At 45.2% G+C, this 25,816-nt stretch overlaps 1 protein-coding gene and 1 pseudogene across 3 annotated transcripts in view; both read left to right on the top strand.

The window, feature by feature from the left end:
• Positions 1-25,816, top strand: part of CORO6 (coronin 6) — a 133,427-nt gene that overhangs the window by 39,399 nt on the left and 68,212 nt on the right. For all 3 annotated transcript variants that reach the window (XM_063450036.1, XM_063450034.1, XM_063450035.1), the window contains exon 3: positions 18,329-18,451. In XM_063450036.1, coding sequence (XP_063306106.1) covers positions 18,329-18,451 — 123 coding nt within the window. The remainder of the gene's footprint in view (positions 1-18,328; positions 18,452-25,816) is intronic.
• LOC134600667 (small ribosomal subunit protein eS8-like) lies at positions 17,018-17,435 on the top strand (annotated as a pseudogene).

Genomic DNA, 25,816 nt, shown 5'->3' with positions numbered 1-25,816 from the left:
TCAAACAGACAGCACACTCACAAACACAGCACCTTTAGACAAACACACAACACCCTCACACAGCACACTTACCCACACAGTGCCCTCACGCACACACAGCACGCTCAAACACACAGCACCCTCAGACACACACACACATATATATATCATATAAAATAACCCTCAGTGAATTAACAAAGATAATTAAACACATAGAATGTGATGGTAAGAACACCCTTACACACATGCTGCACCCCTCACACACAACACACACATGCTTCACACAGCACATCCAACACGATGCACCCCTCACACACACATGCTGCACACAGCACACCCAACACACTGCACCCTTCACACTCACATGCTGCACACAGCACACCCAATACGATGCACCCCTCACACACACACATGCTGCATAGAGCACACCCAACACACTGCACCCTTCACACACACACATGCTGCACACAGCACACCCAACACGATGCACCCCTCACACACACATTCTGCACACAACACACCCAACACACTGTGACCCTTACACACACATGCTGCACACAGCACACCTAACACACGGTGACCATCACATATACATATACATATATATTTGGATGTATATAGTGTGTGTGTGTGTGTATATATATATATATATATATACACACACACACACACACACTATATCCCTTACCCAACTCTGGATCATCTAATCTACACACACATAAACACATCCCTATATACACTCTAAATCCTCTATACACACACACACACAATCTCCTATACACACTCTGGGTCCTTTACACACTAGATCTCCTACACACACACACACTGCACCACCTACACACACTACATTCCTGACATACAAGCTCTGGATCCCCTATGCACACACTACATTCCTTGTTAACAAATACATGCTACATTCTCTAAACACACACTCTCTACAACCCTTACACACACTACAGCCGGCATGCACACACTCGCTACCTCCACAATACACACTATGCCCCCTATACACACTCTCTACAGCCCCTAGCATGATACGCTTTCCTGGCCCTTTTGTCCTCTGGTATCCCACTTATTGAGACACCAGAGACAAGTGAAAAGCAAACACAGCGCAAGCATGTTATTAAATTTGCTTGCGCTGCGCAGACCAAATACAGGGCCTTTTTCTCATGCTAGAGCTCTTCAGCAGGGCTCTGCGCATGCTCACTTTGAAAGGGGGTGTGCTTGTCATTAGTGATGACAAAACACACCCTCTCTGGCCCTGCCCCCTTCTCAGGGGGCCGCTGTGATTGAAAAATGCCCGGGCCAAATTTTTTTCCCAGTCCGGCCCTGATTTCAAGTACGTATTTTCTAAAATATTTAACTTAATGCTAAAAATCGCAGGAGCTGACAGTTGCCCTCTAGACAATTTCCACACCAGAACATACTCTCCCTACATTTTTGCAGCAGCCAAAAATGTATGTTTGACATATTTTTATTACTTTCCATGCTTCAACTAAAAAAATTATCTAGAAGCTGAGTTTACAGAGATATCTTTCATTCAAAAAAAAAAAAAGCTGGATTTTCACCACTGCAAAATTCAGTAATACAATTGTATACTTAAGTTTGAATTTGGAAAGAACCCAAGATTTGTAGACCGAAAATAATAAAATCGTACCTTCCTTTTCATATAATGGTCATCCATCTTATCTGGTTTCCCAGGAAACCTCCTAGGGACAGAGAAGAAGGAATCTTTTTTTTTTTTTTTTAAATAACTCTAAAAATAGTTAAATTTCTGGCTGGAGAAGACCTCTGCTTTTGAGAAGACCTCTCCCTGTGATCAGTATGCTAAAGATATTTCTAAGTGTCTGGTTGTTGTCCTTCAAGCTGCACTCTGTCAATATCCTTTCAGTCACATCGGCCTATGCATTTTTCAACTACATATTCATTGTGACTATTAGCAGAACTTTGTTAAACCTCAATGCGCAGAATAGGTTACAAACTCCTATAGAGGAAGAGATTCCATATAAACAAAATTAAAGTAATACTAAAGTGTTATTCCTAACACTTTTGTGTTTCTATCTCTAGTCAGATAGGATGCCCCCAATTGTGTGTAAAAAAAAAAAACCCCCCCAAAAATATTTTTTTTAGCTCACCCTTTTCCAGTGCTGAAATACCCCTGATGCTGCCTGCTAATCGCTCCTCCTCATGCCTCAAGGAGGAGGCATGACCTCTGCGGCGATGTTACAATCCAAAGCTCCACATCTAAGCTTGTTCATAGCTTTTCTATAAGGGCATCTGCATCACGTGACCAGTTAGTGCAGTGGAAGCAATTCTAGTGGCTGTCAGTTTGACGGCCACAAGGGATGAATGTAACCCTGCAATGTAAAGATTGCTATTTCTAGCAATCTGCAATGGTTTGGATTGCAGGGTTAAAACTAAAGGGCCACTCCACATAGGCCACTTAACTGACACTTTAACAGAATATTTCTGTAACAAACCACTGGGGTCGTGTTCAGTCCTGGAACACGGCTGCAGTAACAGCTCTCCCTTACAAGCACGATCCACAGAGATCCTGAGGTTGAGAATAGGATTCTGTCGGGTCAGAGCCCGAGGAGGTGGCCAAAGGCTGGCCGGATAAGGGGCTTGTGTGGGTGTGGGAAGGTGTAGGTGTAACTGGGGAGGAGTGTTGGGAAGGGTGTGGTAAAGGGAGGGGAAGGGGGCTGTGGTGTGTATATATAGGTGGACATTTTAACCCCCTTACCTCATCCATTTTAAAAATTCCAGTGGTAACAGCTTCCCTCCCTCCCTTGGCTGATGTTTTGTGAGGTTGACTCCTTTTTACTGTCGCAGCTGGCGGGGAAGGTACTTGTCAATTGGGAGGTATCAGGAGCACATAGGGAAGAAAGAAGGTCAGGGCTGATCCCTCCCCTAATCTCTGGTACATGGTTTGGATAAATGGACGTGCCCACTGAGCCAAAGGCTGGCTAGTGGTTGGCATTGTGGTATGGTAAGGCCAAGTTGGAGGCCAGTTGGTGGTTAGGATGAGGGGGGATGACAGGCCCCATGAGGATTTGGGATTATTGGTGGGACGAATTGGCAAGGACTAGTTAAGTTAAGTTAAATATTATATTATGTTAATATGCTTAGTTATGGTTAACGATATTTGTTCAAGTGTAAATAAAGCTGTGGCCTATTTTATACCACAGGTTTTATTGTAAAAAGGGAGGTTGAATGGGGTTTTTTGGTGTCGCACTACCTACACACAAGTGATGGCACGGGGGCTTTAAAAAAAAAAAAATCCAAGCAAAGGTTTCCAAGAAGTCAGGCAGAAATCAGAGTCAGATGGTCCAGAAGTCAGGGCAGACAGCAATACGCAAAATCCAGAGAACAGGTAAAGTCAGGAAACCAGCAAGGACAGGAAACACAGGGAAACAGATGCTAGGAGTTCTGAGGCAGGCAACAAAACAACCAAGCACTGACTGAAAGGTGTGCTCTGCTTATAAAGGAGTGGCTCAATCACATAGCCTGGTCTCACCTGTAGGAGGGGTTACTTGAGGTCAATGTGGCTGACTGTGGGACTCAGCCCTATCTTGGATGCATCATTGTCCTGGCTCCGGCCCTCAGTTGACTTGTCTCCTCATGCAGTGGCTGTCATCTTGGAATGCTGGAACAATCACTCAGAGTTTCCTGGCCGTGAATCGAGGTTCAGTGGATGCAAACTGGGATGCACCAGCCTCAGGCACTATAACCGCTGCAGACTGACCTCCAGGGCGTCAGGGCGCCCTGGGACAGGTGAGTATCGTCTGCAAATATGACGATGTCTTACTATGCTATTTTTTTTTTTTTTTTTTTTTTAGCAAAAAAAATCAGTCTTTTTATTAGGGAAACGTATTATAAAAGAATTGAAAATTAAATTGAAAATCACATCTCTAGAAAAAGATTGGGACAGCAGAATTATCTCAAGGGGTCTACGTTTAACATTAAAATCAGCAGTGGATAGGGAGGACCCCCGAATTTAACATTATCCGGAATCGTATTTAGGATAATTGTTCTTTTGTAAATATGTTTTTATTGAAAGCATATCATCATTTTAGGTATTTTCCACAATGAACAATGTGAGACTCGCAGGTCTCTCGAATCACCTGAAATTGCATGGACGCGCAGGTCCAGCTGTCGGTTTACATATAAGCAGATAAACAATTGAAACCAGCCGTATGGCTTTGAACAAAAGTCTAATTCGGCATATTTATATCCCCATCGTAATTACTAAGAGAGAGTGAATGAATCGAGGGTTAAACATACAGGTTCTAGGTCTACGCAGTGCGCTCTGGATTGTAGGCCTAGTGCCGTTCCGTTTGTATATGGAACGAAGGCTTAAATACCTGGGAGGCAGGATCACGGATACTATTGTTTAATACTAGACTAAAGTATTTGTATTTGTATGAATGGATTTTCGGGGGAAGGGGCAGCATAATCATCCATTAGTCTGGATACCGAGTGGGGAGCCAAATGAGTGGATAAACAAACCCCCAATACAACGAAACAAGAACCGTTCAGAACTTCTACTGGCCTGTACCCTGTCTGAGTCACAGGCACTTGTTTTCGGCCACAGTACCTAAATATGGTGCATTCTATATATGTTCTGATAGAGCAAACAAGTTGCAGAAAGTACGAGCAACTAGCATTTAGCATTCTAAGATATCATTTATAGCTAGTTCAAAAGTACACGGATACTGGCGCACTTCCACCCCCTACCCCCGTGAGGCCGTAGGCTGTTTTGGGTACCGCATAAAGCCGCACCCCATCAGGCGTCGTAGCCCCACTTACGCCCCCGTGGGGCTGGTCCCCGCCCAGCTCCCCGGGCCCCCGATCCCTCGCTCCGCCTGGACCGGACATGGGGTGGGGTGGGTGGGATAGGGTGTGGGAAGGAAGTACTGAGTTTTGAGCCGAGTGTGGATTATCCCGTTAGTCTCCTAGTGTCTCCTCCTGGGGATTGTCAGTTCCTCCCCCCATTTGTAAATGCACAGTCCGAAATGCCTCTGTACCCACCCGTGTCAACCAGGGTGCCCATGTGTCTAAGTATGTCTGCATTCGGTCTTGGGCTGAATACCAGCTTTCCTCTGTCACTCGTAACTCCTCCATTCTAGTAAACCACAGGGAGAGCGGTGGGGTTGTGTCTTTTTTCCAGTGTAAAGGAATTAGGTGCTTTGCGACATTAAGAATTCGGATGGTCAGGGAGCGTTTGTTTCGTGGCGTGGGGGTTGTCGTGTGGTGTAGGAGATACGGGGCGGGCTGGAAGGGTGGGGCGTTGTCCGTGAACAGGGCCACTATGGCAGCTATTTTCTCCCAGAACGGTACTATGAGTGAGCATTCCCACCATATGTGGAGGAAGGATCCAACCCCTCTCCTGCACCTCCAACATAGGCCGTCCGTGTCTAAGTGCATTCTCTGTAAACGTTCTGGTGTCAGGTACCATTGTGTGAGGACCTTGTAGGCCGTTTCCTGTGTTTTGCTAGCTATTGCGCAGTGGTGTACTAGGTCACAGATCTTGTGCCACTGGGTCTCGGTGAGTATTTCTCCTATGGCGGTCTCCCATTTGGACATGAAAGGGGGTGGGGGCTGTCCCTGTTGTCGTTGTAGCATAGAGTAAAGGAAGGATACGCTATGGGGCAAGGGCTCCGGGTCCTGGCACAACTGTTCGAATGGTGTAAGGTCCCTGTATACGTCGGGGTGTTGTGGTATGGCGGTGATGTAGTTCTTAATTTGGGTGTATCTGAATGTCGTCATGAAGGGGTGGGTGGGTGTGCCCGTTAGCGTCTGTAGGGGCAAGATTTTCCCATTGGCCGTCATGTCTCGGAGTCTGGGTAAGTTTTGTGGGAGGACGCAGCGGAGGTTTCCTGGTCTTGCCCCCGGTTCAAAGTCCGGGTTGTATACCAAAGGTAGCAGTGGGGATGGGAAGGAGGAGAGGCGTAGTTTCCTCGCTTGTGAGTGCCATAAGGTTAGAGTGGCGGCGATGAAGGGTTGTTGGTGCACTGACCGCCTACCAATCGAGGGGTCCAACCACAGAAGGGCCGCGAGGGGCCTGCCTGCGTGATATGTTTCGATGGCCTTCCAGGGTTTGCTGATTCCCTCCTTTGCCCATTCCAGGGCCCGTTGCATGTGGCATGCTTGGTAATACAGTTTGAGGTCAGGAACTGCCAGGCCACCTGCCGTTTTGGGGAGTGTGAGTTGTGTGTACTTGAGTCTGGGTTTAGTGCCTTTCCAGATAAATTTAATGAGGAGGGTTCGGAGTGCTGAGAAGAAGGTGGTAGGAAGTGAGATTGGTATTGTCTGAAATAGGTACAGTACCCGTGGGAGAATGTTCATTTTGGCGATGGCAACCCTGCCAAGCCAGGAAAAGTGAGGTGTGGCCCATTCTGTCAGATTCTTCCGTATGGTTCCCAGCAGTGGGGTGAAGTTAGTATGGTAAAGTTTGGAGAGGTCGGCCGTGAGCCTCACGCCCAGGTATTTAATAGCGGTGTCTTGCCATTGGAAGGGGAAGTTTCGTCGGATTTGGTCTGCCCTCCCCCTGGGGGAGCCAATGTTGAGGATAGAGGATTTAGCATAATTAATCTTGAGGTTGGCGATTTGGCCGTATGTCTTAAACTCAGCCATGAGGTTTGGGAGGGAGATTTCTGGGTTAGTGATGAAGAAAAGCATATCATCCGCGTATGCTGCGATTTTGTGGTGGTCTGCCCCCACCGTCACCCCCGAGATATCTGGGTTGTCCCTTACTGCTTGTAGGAACGGCTCCAGGGCCAGGATGAATAAGAGTGGCGATAGGGGGCAGCCCTGCCTAGTTCCGTTCCTAACCGGGAATGCATCTGTATAGACCCCGTTTATGCACACCCTGGCCGTGGGGGAAGAGTAAAGAGATTCTATCCACTGGCGCATATGGGTCCCCAGGCCGACGTGTTTCAGTACCGAGAATAGGTAGTCCCACGCCACCCTGTCGAAGGCCTTCTCCGCATCCGTAGAGAGGAGGAGAAGGCTCTCCGGAGTGCGCTGCGCGTGGTGGATCAGAGAAAGGGCCCGGACCGTATTATCCCTGGCTTCCCTGTGGGGGACGAATCCTACTTGGTCGGGAGAGATTAAGTCTGGTATGTGTGGGGTCAACCTCCTAGCTAGTATTTTAGCGAACAGGCGTAGGTCGCAGTTAAGTAGCGATATCGGTCGGTAGCCCGTACACCGTTCGGAATCCCCCCCCTCCTTTGGCAATAGGACAATGTTGGCCGCCAGTGTTTGCTGGGGGATGGCATTTCCCTCTGTTATGGAGTTGAAGGCCGAGACATATTGGGGGGACAGTGTGTCCAGGAAGGTTTTATAGTATTTGAGGGGGAGGCCATCTGGGCCCGGGCTTTTTCCTATCTTTGAGGTTTTGATGGCCATGGCCAGTTCCCCCTCCGTCAGGGGCGCCTCCAGGGCCTCCGCTGCGTCTGGGGAGAGTTTTGTCTTAGTGTATTTAGTGAGGTATGCGTTCATGCGGGTCTTTCCCAGTTTCGGGTCTGCTCGAGGGGCGTGGGGAGGGATCGCGTAAAGGTCCGTGTAGAAACGGGTTACAGCTGTCGCGATTTGGTCTGGCATGTGGTGCAATTGGCCTGTGGCGTCGCGCATTCGTGCAATATATGTCATGGACCGTTTTTTATTCATCATTCTGGCTAGCAACCTGCCGCACTTGTCTCCTTCCATGTGGAAAAGAGATTTAGTGCGCTGGAGGGCCCTAGTGTACGATTGCCGCAGGACCCGTGCTAGTTCTTCACGGGCTGTTGTGAGTTCCTGGAGAAGCGTGTTGTCTAGTGTCCGTTTATGGGCTTGTGTTAGGGTCCCTATCTTGGCGGTTAGTTCTCGGATCGTATGTTCCCGTGCCTTTTTCAGGGCAGAGGAGTGTGAGATAAGGATCCCTCTAATCACACACTTGTGGGCCTCCCATGTCAAGAGGGGGGACGTGTCTTGTGGTAGGTTCTCGGCGAAGTAATTCGTCAGGGCTTGTTGTACGTCTTGGGCCACCTGCGGGTTGGATAGAAGATTTTCGTGGAGCCGCCATGTCGTGGTTTTGGGTTTGTGTAGTGGCGATGTGAGTTGAATCGTGAGTGGTGCGTGGTCGGACCACATTGTCCCCCCTATGGCGGAGTCCCGCAATCTGGGTAGATAGTAATATGGAAGGAAGAAGTAGTCGATGCGTGTGTAACAGTCATTCGGGGTCGAGTAGAAAGTGTAGTCCCTAGCCGTCGGGTGGGTCGCCCTCCAGCAATCTGTAAGTCTGTAATGGTGGAGAAGTGTACGAATTTTGAGCAGTGTGTGGGGGGGTGTCGATGAGTGGCCCCTGGATGCGTCCATCGTCGGGTGTAAGGCGATGTTGAAGTCCCCTCCCAGGACCAGACAGCCTGTCGCGAAGTCGTGGAGGGCCCGGAGTGTGACCCGAAGGAATTTGTCCTGTCGCGTGTTTGGGGCATAGATGTTGGCAAACGTATAGGTTTCGTCCAGGATTTTACCCCTAACAAATACGTATCTGCCCGAGTTATCCGTCATGGTCGCGTCGGTTATGAAGGGTATGGATTTGTGTAGGAGTATTGCTGTGCCCTTAGATTTCCCGTCCGGGTTATTGCTGTAGAAGCCTTGGGTGTATATGTGGTTACAGAGTTTCGGAGCAGAGTCAGTTTTAAAGTGGGTTTCTTGGAAATAGACCACATGGGCTCTGTTTTTTTGGCAGAGGCGTAGTGCGTGTGACCTTTTTTCGGGGGAGTTTAGGCCCTTTGCATTCAGGGATAGGAAGTTAAGTGGGGCCGGTGCGTATTTGGGTGCGGGTGTAGCCATATTGTCAAGTCCCACGAGTGTCTGATACGCCCCGGTCTGTGGGGGCAGGTGAGGGCCCAGGTAGGTAGAGCTCGGTCTGGGGCAGGCAGAGTGGAGCAGGGTGGTGGGTACCCCTGTATGGTGGGGCACAGAGGGGGCCGCCCTAATAATGGAGCAGAGGCACCGGTGTCAGGGGGGTAGAAATCCCTGGCCCGGGGACCGGAGCGGGGGACAGCCTCCCTATACAGATGACACCGACCTCACGGGGCGTGGAAGGCGCCTTATCGACCAGCCAACAGAGGTGGCTGCGGATCGCAGCAAACACTAACAACTGTAACCCAAACCTGGGAACACTTCTGTCGTGTCCCCGGTGTGAGTCCCCCAGAGTATGGTCAGGTTCCAGCCGGAACTGTGACCTCTCGTTGGTACTTTTGTGTGTCTGCGGGAACTCACCCCCGGGTCCCGACCTTGTCTAGGCTGAAGGGAAGGTGTACGAGCCGACCCAGGGCCGGACCCCCCTTCGACAGCTCATACGCCTAGGATGTTGACAACCCCCCCCCTCCCCCCAACCCGCCCCCCCATGTGCACCAGTGTAGCCCCGTGGCACCATCCCTCCATCCCCAGAAGCGGTATGGAAAGCCAGTGTCCCCCCTGAGGGTAGCCCGGTCACTGTGTCCCCTTCTGGGTTCCCCCATCTTTTTGGAAGTGGGTTGTATCGTCCTGGGGTCAGCGTGTGCAGGTGTTAATACAATGGTAAATATACAGCTGTACCCTAGAGTAGTATATTCTGACACCTGTGTTGCAAACTAGCCAATAGACATTTTGGACTTGCGTACGTGCCTAATCTGTGGTGTAGATAGTGGACAAGTTTAGTATGTGCAGGGGCATAGACCATGTTATACACAGTACCGTGGACAATTGTAACATGCACAGAAGTGTATGTAGGGTGATTTACGGACCAGGGGGTACTGGTAGCATGTGTAGGCACATATACCCAGTGGTCCGTGCAACGTAGTAAGCCATTCTAGCATAAGCAGGCGTATGCACCGAATGATATAGAAGTAAAGCAATTAGAGATAGTACAGAAGCGAGTCAAAAGAAACCCTATAAATAGGGGGACCAGCTCTTAGCTCCTAAACAAGATATACCATGCAATTGACAATGTTAGCGTGCGCGGGCGTGTGTGCAGGGTTATACACCCACCTAGGAGCATCTGGAGCGTGCGCAGGCGTGTATATAGCGGCCGGTACAATGCAGTAGACAGTTTTGGTATGTGTGGGCGCCTATGCCATGTTACGTGCCCTGCAGTGGGCGGTTGTAGTGTGTGCGGGCGTATGTGCAGTGGTTTGCAGCGTAGAGGGTGATTGTAACCTGTGCGTGCGGGTATATGTGGGATGTACCATGCCGCCAATAACTATAGCATGCGCTAGCACATGTGGGGGTAAATACAATGCAGCGGACAGTTTCAGCATGTACATGCGTGGGTGCCATACGAGACACAGCGCAGTAGGCGCTCCCAGTGGGCCAGTGCCAGCCTTTGTGAGCACTTCCAGGTACCACAGTCCCTTGGGTCACGTCCCCCAACCCACCCCTTCCCAACGGGGTAGCCGGGGCCCTCATGTCCATGGTGACACTTTTGTAAGTGAGGGCTGTAGGTGGAATGTGGCCCAGCCTCTGTTCATGCAGCCCGGCAGGGGGTGCTGCGCTGAGGGGTGTAGGGGCAGAGTGCCATTATGGAGTGTCCAATCCGTGGGTTGGCCAAGTTTGTAATTGGGGATAGTGTCCAAGTCCTGTAGCGGGGCTATTTGTGCCTTATAGAGGGCCAAACCGGTGCAAGGCGGCCTGGCGGGTGCAGCGTGGGGGGAAAGGGGGAAAAGTCATGCCCTCTAACGGGCGGTACCTGTAGGCCTAGTGGCCTCCTGGCGTCCCCCTCGAGTGCGTTGCGGCAGCGCCGGTCTCGGATAGGGGTTTCTTGCTGTGGTATAGATGTCCAATGGGTCAGGCCATCTCATGTTGATGGCGGGCAGTTGGAGCTCCGTGCCCAGTGCTATGTAGTCGCTGTGTGTGCGGACCAGGAATGGGCCTCTTGGCGTGTGGACAAGTAGTCCTGTGGGCATCTGCCATCTGTACCGGATCTGTTGTGCCACCAATACTCTCGTGAGTGGTTTCAGAGCGCGTCGGTAGGTCAGAGTAGCCGGCGATAAATCTGGAAAGAGTTGCAGGTCTTGATTCCGGTAGGTGAGCGTTTGCTGGCCTCGTGCGTGTTTAAGGATAGTCTCCTTTAAGGCAAAATTCGCCAGGCAGCAAATTACATCCCTGGGTGGGCTATCCGGCGGGCCCTTAGGGCGGAGGGCTCTATGAGCTCTTACAAATTCTATAGGTGCCTGGTGGTCACGGCCTAGGATCTCATTAAATATTTCCAGGAGCCAGTCCTGCAACTGCTGGGGGGAGTCCTCAGTCTCAGGGAGGCCGCGCAGCCTTAGGTTATTGCGGCGCCCCCTGTTGTCCAAGTCCTCAATATGCAGGGCCATGCCACGTACCTGTTCAGATGAGGTTTCTGCAGCCTCAGCTAGTGTGGTCTGAGCCTCTCTCAGGCTGTCACAGGCTGCCTCCACGTGGCTCACACGGTCTTGCAGGCCTTGTATGTCAGCCCTCAGTGCCTGGATGTCTTGCCTTATGTTAGTTCCCAGCTCCGAGGTGGCCGAGCGGAGGTCTTCTTTGGTGGGCAGAGCTCTTAGGAGGTCCAACCATGGGGGTTTGTCCTGACCTCCCGTGTGCAGGTCGGATGCCGGCGATGAGGGCGCGGAATCTTCCGACGCCATTGAGCTGTCGGCGCCATGCGGCTGCGTCGCGAGGTCCGCGGGGGTCACCAGGAACTGGCGCAGGGACGAGGTGAGCTGCCCCTTCTTCGGCTCTGGGGTCTTCCCGGTCTGTGGGGCCCTGTTAGATCTCCCCATGTCGGCAGCGTAGCGGGTAATCGTGCTGGTAAGTCGGGACCCGGGCGGAGAGGGAAAGTTTAAGCGGCCATGTTCGTCGGCTGCCAAGCCACGCCCCTGCTTACTATGCTATTTTACTTGTACAGAAGCTGATAGATAACATCCAGCCAATCATAATGCAGGTGTGGGCCAAGTAGATATGTTTTGTCCAAGTGAATGCCTCTGTGCTTCTATTAAGGCCTAGGTTTCTCTGGCGTGATGAGGGACTTGTGGAAATTGATCGACACTCAGGTCATCCATGATAAAGGAAAACTCCAAGTACCAAAGCCAGGACATTCCTGCCACCATAACCACTACAGCATGATGCAGTGATCATGGTACTTGGCGTGTTCCTTTAGAATATTTTTGCTGGGATATTTGGTAAAATAAAGAGAAATACACCCCTCACCCATTACTTAAACGTGTATAGAATATGTGTTAGACATGGAATATGATAGATATAGATGTGTTAGATATTGAAGATCCAGAATTAAGGTAGTTGAGCTCCTGGGGACTAGAATTTGTCCTCTCCGGCCCCCACAATCTACACATGAGCATTGTTGTGTCCTCTAGTTTTATTGTGAGTCTGGGCACCCCAAAATATTTTTTATGAAACATATTTTTATTTTATTTTTAAGTCAAGGGGTAGTTTCTTTTATACCATTTTTGCCTTGGTCGTTTTTTTCCTCCCATGGAAAGCTTTCACGAGAGACATTAACATATCCCAAGAAATCTGGGAAAGTTAGCCTCCTGGCTGAAAAAAAACTAAACTTGTAGCTTTTTTTTTTTTTAGCCACATTAAATTATGCTCTATAAATGGTAAAATTATTGTGATAACTTGTGTTAGATAAATAGAATAAATATAGCCACTCCCTGTAGCTTTACTTTAGTAATAAGTTATTTTCATTGCTTATTTATATAGCACCAACAAATCTTCAGTACTAAATATAGCAAGTAAATGGCAATGCTGAACTCAGTTTGACAGCGAAAATTCCTAAATGAGCTGACACTGAGGCCCTTAAATTTTATCACAAAGATTTTATGCAACAAATTACTCATTTAGCATAAGAATCAAGCTTTAAAGGGGCCACTCCAGGCTGAAACTGATCCTTTCTTTTTAATGGATTATATGGATAATTAAAAAAAAAAATTAGCTTGACTTGGATCCGGGTATCCGTGCTTGCTAATAAGACTCCACAGTAAAAAAAAAAAATAACCAAAAAGCTGTTAACAATTTCACCTTTTCCAGAAGCCCCATAGTCCATTAATATTAATACAGTGGTCAATATGACCCCCATCTAACTATAGGGAGGTTTAAAACCTCCATTATGCCCTCACCCACCATGCAAAGTGCAGCTATAACAAGTGGGCAGCATGTATAACCCTATCTAATCTAGTCTGGGGTTTATCTGTGATCAATCAGCTGTTAATTCATTAGCAAATGGTTTGACTACTTACATTAGGGGGGCACGAGTGCTCTCTTGGAACCATAACCACTACAGTGCACTGTAGTGGTTATGGTGCTTGGAGCATTCCTTTAATGATCGCTGCCACTAAGGTGGTGGGTATGGACTGACTTATAGATATTTTTTTTTCTACCAGTTGAGAAGTTAGTTCTACAGTCAGTCACAGAGCCAAGGAATTCTACTCTCTATTTGTCTTATAGGTTGTTTTCTTACTTGCAATTATACTGTACTGGGATTTTTTTTTTTTTTTTTTTTTTTCTTTTTTTACTAAATTGCTTTTTGGTGTGGGTTAACTTACTTTGAAGCAGGGTTATTAACTTTCAAGAAAATAAAAATAGGAAGACCAAATACAGTTTCAAGAAAAAGTATGTGAACCCTTTGGAATGATGTGGATTTCTGCACAAATTGGTCATAAAATGTGATCTGATCATCATCTAAGTCACAACAATAGACAATCAAAGTCTGCTTAAACTAATAACACACAAAGAATGAAATGTTGCCATGTTTTTATTGAACACACCATGTAAACATTCACAGTGCAGGTGGAAAAAGTATGTGGACCCCTAGACTAATGACATCTCCAAGAGCTAATTGGAGTGAGATGTCAGCCAACTGGAGTCCAATCAATGAGATGAGATTGGAGGTGTTGGTTACAGCTGCCCTGCCCTATAAAAACCACACACCAGTTCTGGGTTTGCTTTTCACAAGAAGCATTGCCTGATGTGAATGATGCCTCGCACAAAAGAGCTCTCAGAAGACCTACGATTAAGAATTCTTGACTTGCATAAAGCTGGAAAGGGTTATAAAAGTATCTCCAAAAGCCTTGCTGTTCATCAGGTCCACGGTAAGACAAATTGTCTATAAATGGAGAAAGTTCAGCACTGCTGCTACTCTCCCTAGGAGTGGCTGTCCTGTAAAGATGACTGCAAGAGCACAAGTATGTGAACCCTTGGATTTAATAACTGGTTGAACCTCCTTTGGCAGCAATAATTTCAACCAAACGTTTCCTGTAGTGTGTGTTTTTTATAGGGCAGGGCAGCTGTAACCAACACCTCCAATCTTATCTCATTGATTGGACTCCAGTTGGCTGACATCTCACTCCTTAGCTCTTGGAGATGTCATTAGTCTAGGGGTTCACATACTTTTTCCACCTGCACTGTGAATGTTTACATGGTGTGTTCAATAAAAATATGGCAACATTTCATTCTTTGTGTGTTATTAGTTTAAGCAGACTGTGATTGTCTATTGTTGTGACTTAGATGATGATCAGATCACATTTTATGACCAATTTGTGCAGAAATCCATATCATTCCAAAGGGTTCACATACTTTTTCTTGCAACTGTATCTTCAAGTACATGTATTAAATGAAGTTATTAAAATAGTCTTTGTGACCCATACATCCATCCTATTTACTCTGTTTGGAATTAAAGGGACACTATAGTCACTTGAACAACTTTAGCTTAATGAAGCAGTTTTGGTGTATAGAACATGCTACTGCAGCCTCACTGCTCAATCCTCTGCCATTTAGGAGTTAAATCCATTTGTTTATGAACCCTAGTCACACCTCCCTGCATGTGACTTGCACAGCCTTCCATAAACACTTCCTGTAAAGAGAGCCCTATTTAGGCTTTCTTTATTGCAAGTTCTGTTTAATTAAGATTTTCTTATCCCCTGCTATGTTAATAGCTTGCTAGACCCTGCAAGAGCCTCCTGTATGTGATTAAAGTTCAATTTAGAGATTGAGATACAATTATTTAAGGTAAATTACATCTGTTTGAAAGTGAAACCTTTTTTTTTCATGCAGGCTCTGTCAATCATAGCCAGGGGAGGTGTGGCTAGGGCTTCATAAACAGAAACAAAGTGATTTAACTCCTAAATTACAGTGAATTGAGCAGTGAAATTGCAGGGGAATGATCTATACACTAAAACTGCTTTATTTAGCTAAAGTAATTTAGGTGACTATAGTGTTCCTTTAAAAATCTAAGCATTTTTTTGTAGATTTATACTAAATATATTGACTACCAAAAAAGGTCAATTTGTAATGCCATGCTTTTTTGTTTTGTTTCTAGTTTTTGTGTTATTTTACAGTAATCTCATGCCTGCTTTGTACTGAGACAACTATTTATAATGATTCCTTAATGACAAAATATTTGGCATCTAACATTGTATACGACTGCCTGTCAAATCTTCTCTTGTTAAGGGGTTAACGCTTAAACCACGCAGTTCAGTGCTGAAGTTACAATGTGATTGCTATGCTAATGTGCCACAAGGGCCTGTCCTCTTAGTGAAGGGGTTATGGTAAATAAATGTGTTTTGGAAGCAGCTGATAGGATGAAAGGTTGAAAGGGCAAGTCAATATGATTAGATACTGCTCTTCCAAATGCGAGCCTGTATTTGGTGCTAATAGTTGGCGCACATTAACTCCTCGGGCTTGGGCCATGCCCTTGACCTGTCCCATCGTTCTCATTCCTTCATTCCTGCTCCAGAGAAGGAATGGTGAGGGTCCCTGCAGAGAGAGGTATGTGGTTTGCAGCAGTTGTCTGCTGATCCAGTACTTCCAATAAGAATGACCTCATGCAGCAAACAATAGAAGTGTCTCAGGAAGTCCTCAGAGGACCACAATTCGAGTGCTCAGTTTTTTCCAGAGTTTACACTGTGGAGATTTGTTTGTTTTGTTCAATTTATTGCTCGTACGGCTCCACCCAACTAAGCCCCTCCATGTCCTGAAACATTTTCCGTCAATAGTGACACTTTGTCTTCCTCTTTCCTCTTGTTATTCGTTTGACCCTCTCTGCCCCTGTTGCTGTGATTTTTTTTTTCTGTCGTATATAGGGATATTCCAAGCTGACTTTTGTCACTGTTGTTAGAAAGAAGATAGAAAAAAAAACAAAATGCAGAAATGATGTTAAATTTAATAGGTTAAAAAAAAATTCTTCCTAATTACAAACCTTTAAGGAATATCCAAAACATTTAATTCAACATTGGAAGTGGGGTTTTACTTAAAGGATCACTATAGGGTCAGGAACACAAACATGTATTCCTGACCCTATAGGGTTAAAACCACAATCTAGCCCCCCCTGGGCCCCTCATGCCTCCATAAATCTAGCAAAATCTTACTGTAGTCAAACCTGAAGCTGTAGATCTGCTTGCTGTTTGCCTAAAAAAAAAACAAGCAGTCTGCTGACATAATCAGAAGTGGTAGCCTGATCCAATCACAATGCTTCCCCATAGGATTGGCTAAGACTGACACAGAGGCAGATCAGGGGCAGAGCCAGCATGATTCAAACACAGCCCTGACCAATCAGCATCTCCTCATAGAGATGAATTGAATCAATGAATATCTATGAGGAAAGTTCAGTGTCTGCATGCAGAGGGAGGAGATACTGAATGTTTGAATGCATTTTAGGCAGCCATGACCCAGGAAGGATCTCTAACAGCTATCTGAGGAGTGACAGTGAAGTTATCACTAGGCTGTAATGTAAACACTGCATTTTTTTTTTTTTTTTTTTTTAAAAAGACTGTGTTTACAACAAAAAGCCTGAAGGTAATGATTCTACTCACCAGAACAAATTCAATAAGCTGTAGTTGTTCTGGTGACTATAATGTCCCTTTAATTTACACTGTTTAGGTATCTTTTGTAGTCTATAGATTTTTAGTTTAACAAAAGTAGCTGGTGAAGGCTTTTATAAAAAGAAAAATAGAATAGTAGTGCCACTTGGTTAAAAGCACTTAAATTGCCCATCCAAATCCACTTATTTCTCTTTAAAAGATGAGGTCTGAGAATGGGTATCTTGAGAGATAACGGACACAGGCACCTCAATACTAGGTGGTAAAAGGAAGCCATACCACAAGAAAAGAAAGTATGAGTTGGGTCGTCCCGCTTCCACCACAAAGATCAGTCCTGGTGTATCCATACTATGAGAGTTTGCTGTGGTAACAAGAAGTATCGTGTTTCGAGATTGGGTGTTGGTAACTTCTCCTGGGGTTCCAAGTGTTTGACATGCAAAACCAGAATTATTGATGTTGTGTACAATGCTTCCAACAAAGAACCTGGTGGACAGAATCCCCTACAGACAGTGGTATGGAGCTAACTATGCCTTGCCACTTGGACGTAAGAAGGGAGCCAAACTTATTCCTGAAGAAGAAGAAGAAACCCTGAATAAAAAAAAGACCCCAAAAATCTCAGCGGAAAAATTATGAGCAAAAGAACACTGCCCAGATCAGGGCATACTGCTAGCCTGCATAGCATCCTGACCTGGTCAGTGCTGCAGAGCTGCAATTTTACCTATGGAATATAAAGGCCAAAAAGGGCAAATAAACACATATGCAAAACCCATTTACTTCAAATAAAAAAAAAAAACAATTATTAAAACCAAACAAAATAAAAAAAGATGATTTTCACAGTGAGAATTGCGGAAGCGGCCTCTAGAGGCTAGATTAACCCTCAGTGTAAACTTGGCAGTTTCTCTGAAACTGCTATGTTTTCAGCTGCAGGGTTAAAACTAGGGGGACCTGGCACCCAGACCACTTCATTGAGCTGAAGTGGTCTGGGTGCCTATAGTGGTCCTTTAAGCCTATGCAGAGGTGTGATACATAGATATTTATTCTTCTTTTTCACAGAGATTACTGATCACATAATGTTGACCTTGACAGGCAATGAAACTCCTAAGTCATCATGTGCTTTTACAGCAAGGTCAAAGCCGAAATAAGTATATATTCTCAATGTAAATTGTTCTGCTATAAAGATCTACTTTCAATCACTTTTATGTTTAATTTATAGGCAATGTGACTATGGACTATTGTTATTAATAACACTAAGGAATTATACATGAAAACCTACTATAGTAATTGTATCCATGTTATATGTCCTCTAAGCAATTTGTTTTATTACCAATTACACATTTGTATTAAACTGAACATGGTTTAGAATTTTATAGACATTTTTTTACAAGTTGCAAGGGAGAATATATTTATGTTCAACCTGTGCAATATAACACACAAACACACAATAGTGTTTTTAGCATTTGCATGCTTGGCTCCTTTTTCCTTGTATAATGCATTTTTAATTATTTTTTTTTTTTTAAATCATGCAGACAGGACGTGTTGATAAGAACCACCCCATGGTCAGTGGGCATACAGCTCCTGTACTAGATATCGACTGGTGTCCCCATAATGACAATGTCATTGCAAGTGCCTCAGATGACACCACTGTTATGGTAAGTATTTCATGACTTTTTGCAGTTTCTGGTAGTGTCCAAAATGAATTGATTTTGTTTGTCACTCCCCACCCAATTTTGAACTGTCAGTGTCTAGATCATGTGATTAACGATTAATGAGTGAAGTAAAGACTCTTTTTAAAACTCTAGTTACTACAACCATGTTATCTCACCGAATTGATTATAGCGCCTGAAGTCCTCTGTCACTCCATGCAGTGTTAAACCAAGTTCGAGCAGTAACACTGAATGAGAGATTCTGACCCCCACTGAAGGTATGGCTAAGGCAAATAATATACTATTCCTTCTAGCTATACCAATTCATACCCACAGTATGCGCAGTGTTATTCTGAAAGGAGTTAGCGGACATTCTCAGCCAATCACTGCTTCCCATTGCTCTGGCTATTGCTCCCTTATTACCCCAGGAAGCACAGACTGCTTGCGGGGGAACTCGTTTAGGATTAACCCATTACTAAATGGGATAACACTGAATGGAAGGGCAGAGGAGATAATAATATATCTTTATCAGGATTAAGAGGTTACTGTATTTCAGTAACATTTCAAGTTGATAATGATTTCTAACTTCGACTGCATTACCAAGAAAAATAATTTGTGACATATCTGGATTGTGACTTCACTGGAAACGCTCACGTAATACTATCAACAGTCAAGAGTTATTGATTTGATACTGACTTTAGATATTTGTTAAGGCTGACTCTTTCTTTCCCAAGGACCACTATTAAGAGAGTTGGGTAGCCTCTGCCATGGCAAGATGCTGTGTCTATAACATCCTTAGACGAACTGGGCAGAAGGCCAGTTCAGGAAAATTGGTTGCTGTGTTCTGGTGTTCAATTATTTGTGCATGACATTTTCAATCAAAGAATGGAAAGCCAGTCAGTGACCAGGGAGTGCGCGGTAATGAATAAATGAATTGCTTCTCCCTGCTGCTAGCCAAGAAGTCAAGGGGACACTCTTAATAAGAATAGAGGATCCCTAGCACTTGAAGTCATTGTGGATATCATTTATATACCTTTCTCTAGTGATGATCAAGCAAACAGATGTTTGTGTCATTTCAGAACACCCTTAATCTTATAGTACCATACACTGCCACTAAATGAGGTGTTGCCGTGACACCATGAAGGACATGGCTGCTAGGAATGTGAGGAGTTATTAGATATTTTGTTTTACTAAGAATTGTTTTTGTGTATTGTCCACATTTCTATGTGTATACACTGTAATGAAGTACTCTAAGTTCTTTTAAAGCTTGACAACATATGAAACGTTCTGTCCCAAAGACAACATTCCACTCAGCTTCACAGCCTTCAGAACTCGTGTGATGCCCTGGAAACTTGCTAGATACCACTCTTTTGTGTATTGGAAACCTGTTACAAACTTTCCTTCACTTCAAGGCAGCTAAATCTGGGACACAATAATTTGTCAATGTCCCAACTTTTCTGTATCTGTATAGCTCTGTATGTTAATATTACCCTGCCCAAGACATGCGTATATTTAGTCTCATCTTATGTGGAATCTATGAGGCACGGCTAGGGTTTTCTTCTTTGCAGAAACGATTCTAATCACCTAAGCGGTTTCACTTGTCTAGTCAGATTGTACTACTTGGAAACGCTCTGCGGTATTGGGTCATTCATCAAGTGACCATGTTATGGTACTTTTTGAAAGTAAACCAAAATGTTCAAAGTCTATCTGTTCCTATCCAAATCAATAAATTAAATTGCGTATATACGCTGAAGTAATTAAGTCTGACACACGAGGTTCAGGTTAAAATAACTTCGAGAAAGTTTATTGGCAAGTGAAGTAAAAGCGGGCGCGCAGGCCCTTTTAAGAGGCATTTTGCGTCATCATTGATTATTAGAATATCAGCAAATAAACATCATCAATTGGATTAATTGTTAAGTGACGGGGTTAGTGTCTTACCTATTGGTTCGTAAAATTAAGAGGTTAGTCCCGTGCCCACCCATCAGAGGTGGGATTATTTTGGACACGGGTGGGGGACAAGGGGGTCCTAAGCGTCATTTTACACAGTCAATGATATCAGGCTTTATGTCCAGGTGCAAGGTCTCTTATGAATAGAACATTTCATTACTACTGTGTTCTGTGGCCTTCAAACTGTACTATCTTACAAGCTCTAAGGAGTAGCCAGCAAGTCTTAAGGAGTAGCCAGCACCTCCTGGTACTTGTCCTTGAAGGAAACACAGTCTTTGTCTACTGTACTAATTGGGTTGAGAAGTTCAGTCACGTAATGTAGTTTTAAAATGAACAAGTTAAGTCATGAGGACAAAATGGAGGATTGAGGAAGTCAGGTTAGGAGGACAAAATGGAGGACGAAGTCACAGTATAAAGTTAAAATGGAGTTAGTACAATAATTCAGTACAAGTACAATAAAGATTTTTAATAATTCCACATCAGTCCCCCCTATGAAATGTTAGATTCTAAGAGATAAAACTTTATTATGTTAGTATCAGAAGACGTGTTAACCCAAAGGCACAGAAACCCCGTGGCCGCTAGCTAGATGTTAATGCAAAGTGCAAGGCTGTCCCTAGATCTGACCCTAAGAGACTAACCATCCGTCAGTATGGCTCTCGAACGCTTCACACCCAAGGGTATCCCATGGCAGCTAACCCACCACTTCTCCACATGGGGCCTTTACCATTCACTGACAGATGCTGTCCCTAATCCAGTCCCTTCCTAGAATTCCTGCACTTTATCAACAAAGGGGATAATTTGCAGCGGCAGACAGGGTGAGTTGATGTCTTGAAATTCTTGGTCATCAACTTCGAGATGGGTGAAAGTGGGTGCCGCTTGGTCAACAGTCTTCATGAGGGATTTTCTCAGACATGGGAGGACACAACAAAAGAGAAGAGCAAAGATAAAAAGAAAAATTAGTATAGCCATACCAATCTGCATTAAAGCCTTTTGCCATCCTGTCATCCAACCAAACCATCTTTCCCAGGGATCTTTTATCCCAGAATTCCTTTTTAACTCTTCAGACAGGTCATTTAATTTTTCTATAGCTAGTGTGACTTTACCATTAGGGCCTGTGTTTTCTGGGATGTAGGTACAACATGTCATAGTGTCGGGCAAAATCTTACAAACCCCTCCTTTTTCGGCTAAGATCATATCTAGGGCCATCCTATTCTGGAAAGTCATTTGGGATGTGGCCTGCAACTGTTCGGCCAACCCCTGGAGGGCGTCTCTGGTGTAATTGACAAAACGCTGTTGATTATAATAAATGTAATTTATCCAATTTAGATTCTTGTTTGCGGTAACTATGGTAAAAATTGATTCAAATCCTGCAGCAACTTCATCTCTAGCTTTAAACTCATTGGGCACCCCCCTGGGCACTCCAATGGCATCAATATATACATGAGGATCAAAACTTCCTTTCACTGGGGCGTCACGTTTAACCTTAGTATGGCTGAACTCATGGGTGTTGAGGTGTGTGTCAGAAATAATATGTATAGGCATAATGGCCTTAGTCAAAGTACACTCTCCCCACCATTCCGTGTCCATTCTGGATCTCAGCTGTAAATCCCCACACAACCAGTAAATGTCTCCTAGTGACCTAGTATGGTGTTGCAGCAAGCGTACAGGAACAGTTCTGTATGTAGCACAATAACCTTTGGAAAAGTTACCCACAAATTTACCAATACCATCGTACATGGCATAGCACGTGTAATTACCTTTATATACGGTAATACCATCAGGGGGTTTGACATCGTTGGCTAGGAGAGGATACTCCTTTGTCCATGCAATACATATGGACCTGTTAAAATTATAGTGATAGGCAAAAAGGCTTAAAATACATTCTTCTATATCTACGGGTAGGATTAAAGGTACGGTACCCAGGTGAGGCCGGGCACCGCCACACACGTAACATGCAGTTCTATTATGCTTATTAGCATTATATTTCATCCATTCTAACCATAAATTTACATCATTAAAACCTGTTTCAGCGGCCATGGTATCTTCAAAGGTGGGGTTAGCAATGGCCATCATGTCCTGAAAGGTCTGGATATGAGGTTTTAATGGATTGGGGACCATATGGGTGGCTCCTTGCCACTCAGAAGAGTTGCACATATCTTTGAGGTAGAAATGTCCTAATTTCTGGTAGGAACCCCTTTTCCAGTACATTCCCATCACATACTGGTCTGCATCTGTTGGGCTTGGGTGCTCAATGTTAAGGATTAATTTCATTGGTGTACTCCCCCCAGGCTTTCTCAAAGTCATTCTCTGGAGGAGGGATCTACCATGATCATCTACTTTGGATACGGCACTTTTTGGTTTGTAACCCCAGGCAGGCCCGGCATTCCATCCCGCTGCCCCCCAATGGTCACAATTGTGCCCCCATTGCTTGTCAACTACACAAACATATGGGTCTTTCGAATGAGGGATATCTCTATAGATGCTCTGGATTTGTGGTGTGGGAAATGGGCATTCTACAATATCACAGTAGTCAAAGGTATAAGTAGCCACCTGGGTGCACGATGAATTATACCAGAAGGTGTACCCACTAATATCTTTGGTAATGGCTACTTGCTGGGCCTTCATAAGGCTAATTAAGGAGAAGATGTACCAGAGATACATGTTTGTGCGATATTCGCTTCCTCTGGGGCAGAAGATTTCTTGCAGTGGGAAGCGTGGATCCAATTTGGTCTACCGGCCAATTTGACGGAGGTTGCGGTAATCAGGAGAACTTGGAATGGACCGTCAAATCTCGGTTCTAGGGTATTTTTCCGCACAAACTTCTTGACCAGGACCCAATCTCCGGGAAGCAGGTTATGGGAACCTGTATCCAATTCGGGATCTGGAATTGAAGAGAAAACTTGGGCATGTATTTTGCTTAAAACACTTGCAAGTTCAGTTACATAATCTACTAAAACATCTGATTGGAGCTGTAACTGCTGTGGATAATAACAACCTAGCCTGGGTGCTGTCCCAAATAGAACTTCATATGGGGACAGTGAATGCTTCCCTCTAGGTGTGTGCCTAACACTAAATAAAGCTATTGGCAGACTTTCTGGCCAGGGCATCTTTGTTTCTTGTGACATTTTTAACATTCTGGTTTTTAGGGTGCCATTCATGCGCTCCACTTTACCACTACTTTGTGGGTGGTAAGGGGTATGGAAGGCTAGAGTCACCCCTAGAGCGGTCCAAATTTCTTTAGTCACAGTTGCTGTAAAGGCTGGGCCTTGATCACTCTCAATGACTTCTGGGAGTCCGAATCTGCATACAATATCTGTAATTAGGCGCTTTGCGGTTGTCTTTGCAGTGATATTGGCCACTGGGTAGGCTTCTGGCCAGCCTGAGAACATGTCCACTATTACTAGTGCATATTCATGGGGCCCACTCTTGGGCATTTGGATGTGGTCAATTTGAATTCGTTGGAAGGGGTACATGGGCTTTGCCAGGTTCTTTGCAGGCACCTTGACTGGTCTTCCTGGATTGCATTTTGCACAAATGACACAGGCCTTGCAGAAGCTACTGATCAATGTTGTGATTCCAGGTGCTTCATAATACTTCTGTATGAGAGCGGCCATCAATTCTTTTGACAGGTGTGCAGGCCCATGTGCCCATTGGACAACTGCTGGATACAAATTTCTGGGGAGACAAAATTTGAAGTTGTTATAATATATTCCGTCCTTTTGGACAGCTCCTTTCTTTTTCCATTTCTGGATTTCTTCAGGAGTGACTGCAGCTTGTTGTTCTTGTAAGATTCGCAAATCAGTAGGAAGAGTTTGCAGAGCAAAAATAGGGACTTCTTCTTCTTGTTGTCCGGACACTTCTTCATCCACTTCCTGCAGATCCCTGGCCGCTAACTTAGCAGCTTGATCAGCCAAATGGTTGCCCTTTGCTTCATCTGTATCCAATTTCCCGTGGGCCTTAACTTTCAAAACGGCCACTTCTTTAGGGAGTAGGAGGGCATCCATTAGCTCCTTGATTGCAGTGCTGTGTTTGACTGGTGTACCGGCGGTGGTAAGAAATCCTCTAGTCTTCCAAATTAGGCCGAAGTCATGTGCCACACCCAGAGCATATCTTGAATCTGTATAGATATTGGCACGTTTTCCTTCGGAAATTTTGCATGCTGAAGTCAGAGCCTGTAATTCAGCTTCTTGCGCAGACATTGCTGGCGGTAAGGATGATGATTTAATAATTTCATCTGTTGTGGTTACGGCATATCCTGTGTGATATGTTCCTCCTTCATCGGCATATCTCGATCCGTCCACAAACAGGGTAAAATCCGGATCTGGTAATGGGTTCTCATGCACAGTTGGTAAGTGCACTGTTTCCATTTTCATCTGTTCAAAGCAGTCATGAGGTGTTTCTGGGTCATAATCATTCTTTATGACCAGATCTTGAAATTCCTTTTCCAGGAAATGGCGTGGCCATGCTTCTAGAAGGTCAGTTGTTGGGTATTTGACAATACCATTTTCCTGTAGCTGTTCTTCATTCATGGTGGCCCATAGTTTTGCCATGGGCCCAAGATCATTCCATGACCTTGTCTTCAACTTGGTAACAGGAATATGTGGGATAGCAGTATCCCAATGACGGTAAAGGTAGTTAAGTTGTTGAGGTAGCTGGATCAAGACCATGCTATTGCCTTCAGAGTCACAATAGAAGTCTTGTGCAGTAAGCTTTACATCGGTCCGGTGGTAAAGCTCATCTTCATAGCAAGGTTCAGGAGTAATGTTCGGTTTGTACCACGTGGTGCAGAAGGCGTGATCTGGGCCTTCACAGAGAGGTTTTTCGCCTTCATAAAATGTCAAATGTGGATGCATGACTTTCTTGATACATCCACAGAGCAGGTGAATGTAGGTTTCATCCGTGATAAATCCATAATAGATACCCCCCTCAGGGAGTGGAAGAAGAGTGGACGGATTAAGCACTTGACATCTTTGGATGGAAATGTTGTCAGGCAGAAGAAGATGACACTGTAAGCGCAGATGTCTGGCTGGAGACACGTGCTTGAGCTGGACTTGGTTGATGATGGCAGAAATGTCATGAGGGGCCAAAACAACCAGAGGGTGGCCAGGGACTAGGTCTGAGGTTCTTTCTATGAGTTCTCTCGCAGCAAAAACAGCCCTGAGACAGGAAGGAGTCCCTCTGGCCACAATGTCCAGTTGACATGAGAAATATCCAATAGGCCTCTGGCGGCCTCTTAAGTCATTAGTTTGGGTGAGGACTCCCGTTGCATGGCCTTGTCTTTCAGAGACAAATAATTTGAAAGGTTTGGAGTAGTCAGGCAGGCCCAAGGCAGGAGCAGAGGCGATGGCCCGTTTGAGGGCATTGAAATTGTCCAGAGCTTCAGCAGCCAGACAGAATGGGTCAGACTTAAGAACATCATAGAGA

The sequence above is a fragment of the Pelobates fuscus genome, chromosome 1 (assembly GCF_036172605.1).
Source record: "Pelobates fuscus isolate aPelFus1 chromosome 1, aPelFus1.pri, whole genome shotgun sequence".
Classification (NCBI taxonomy): Eukaryota; Metazoa; Chordata; class Amphibia; order Anura; family Pelobatidae; genus Pelobates; species Pelobates fuscus.
Note: the sequence above shows the minus strand (reverse complement) of the source record. Positions and strands in the feature narration are given on the sequence as shown.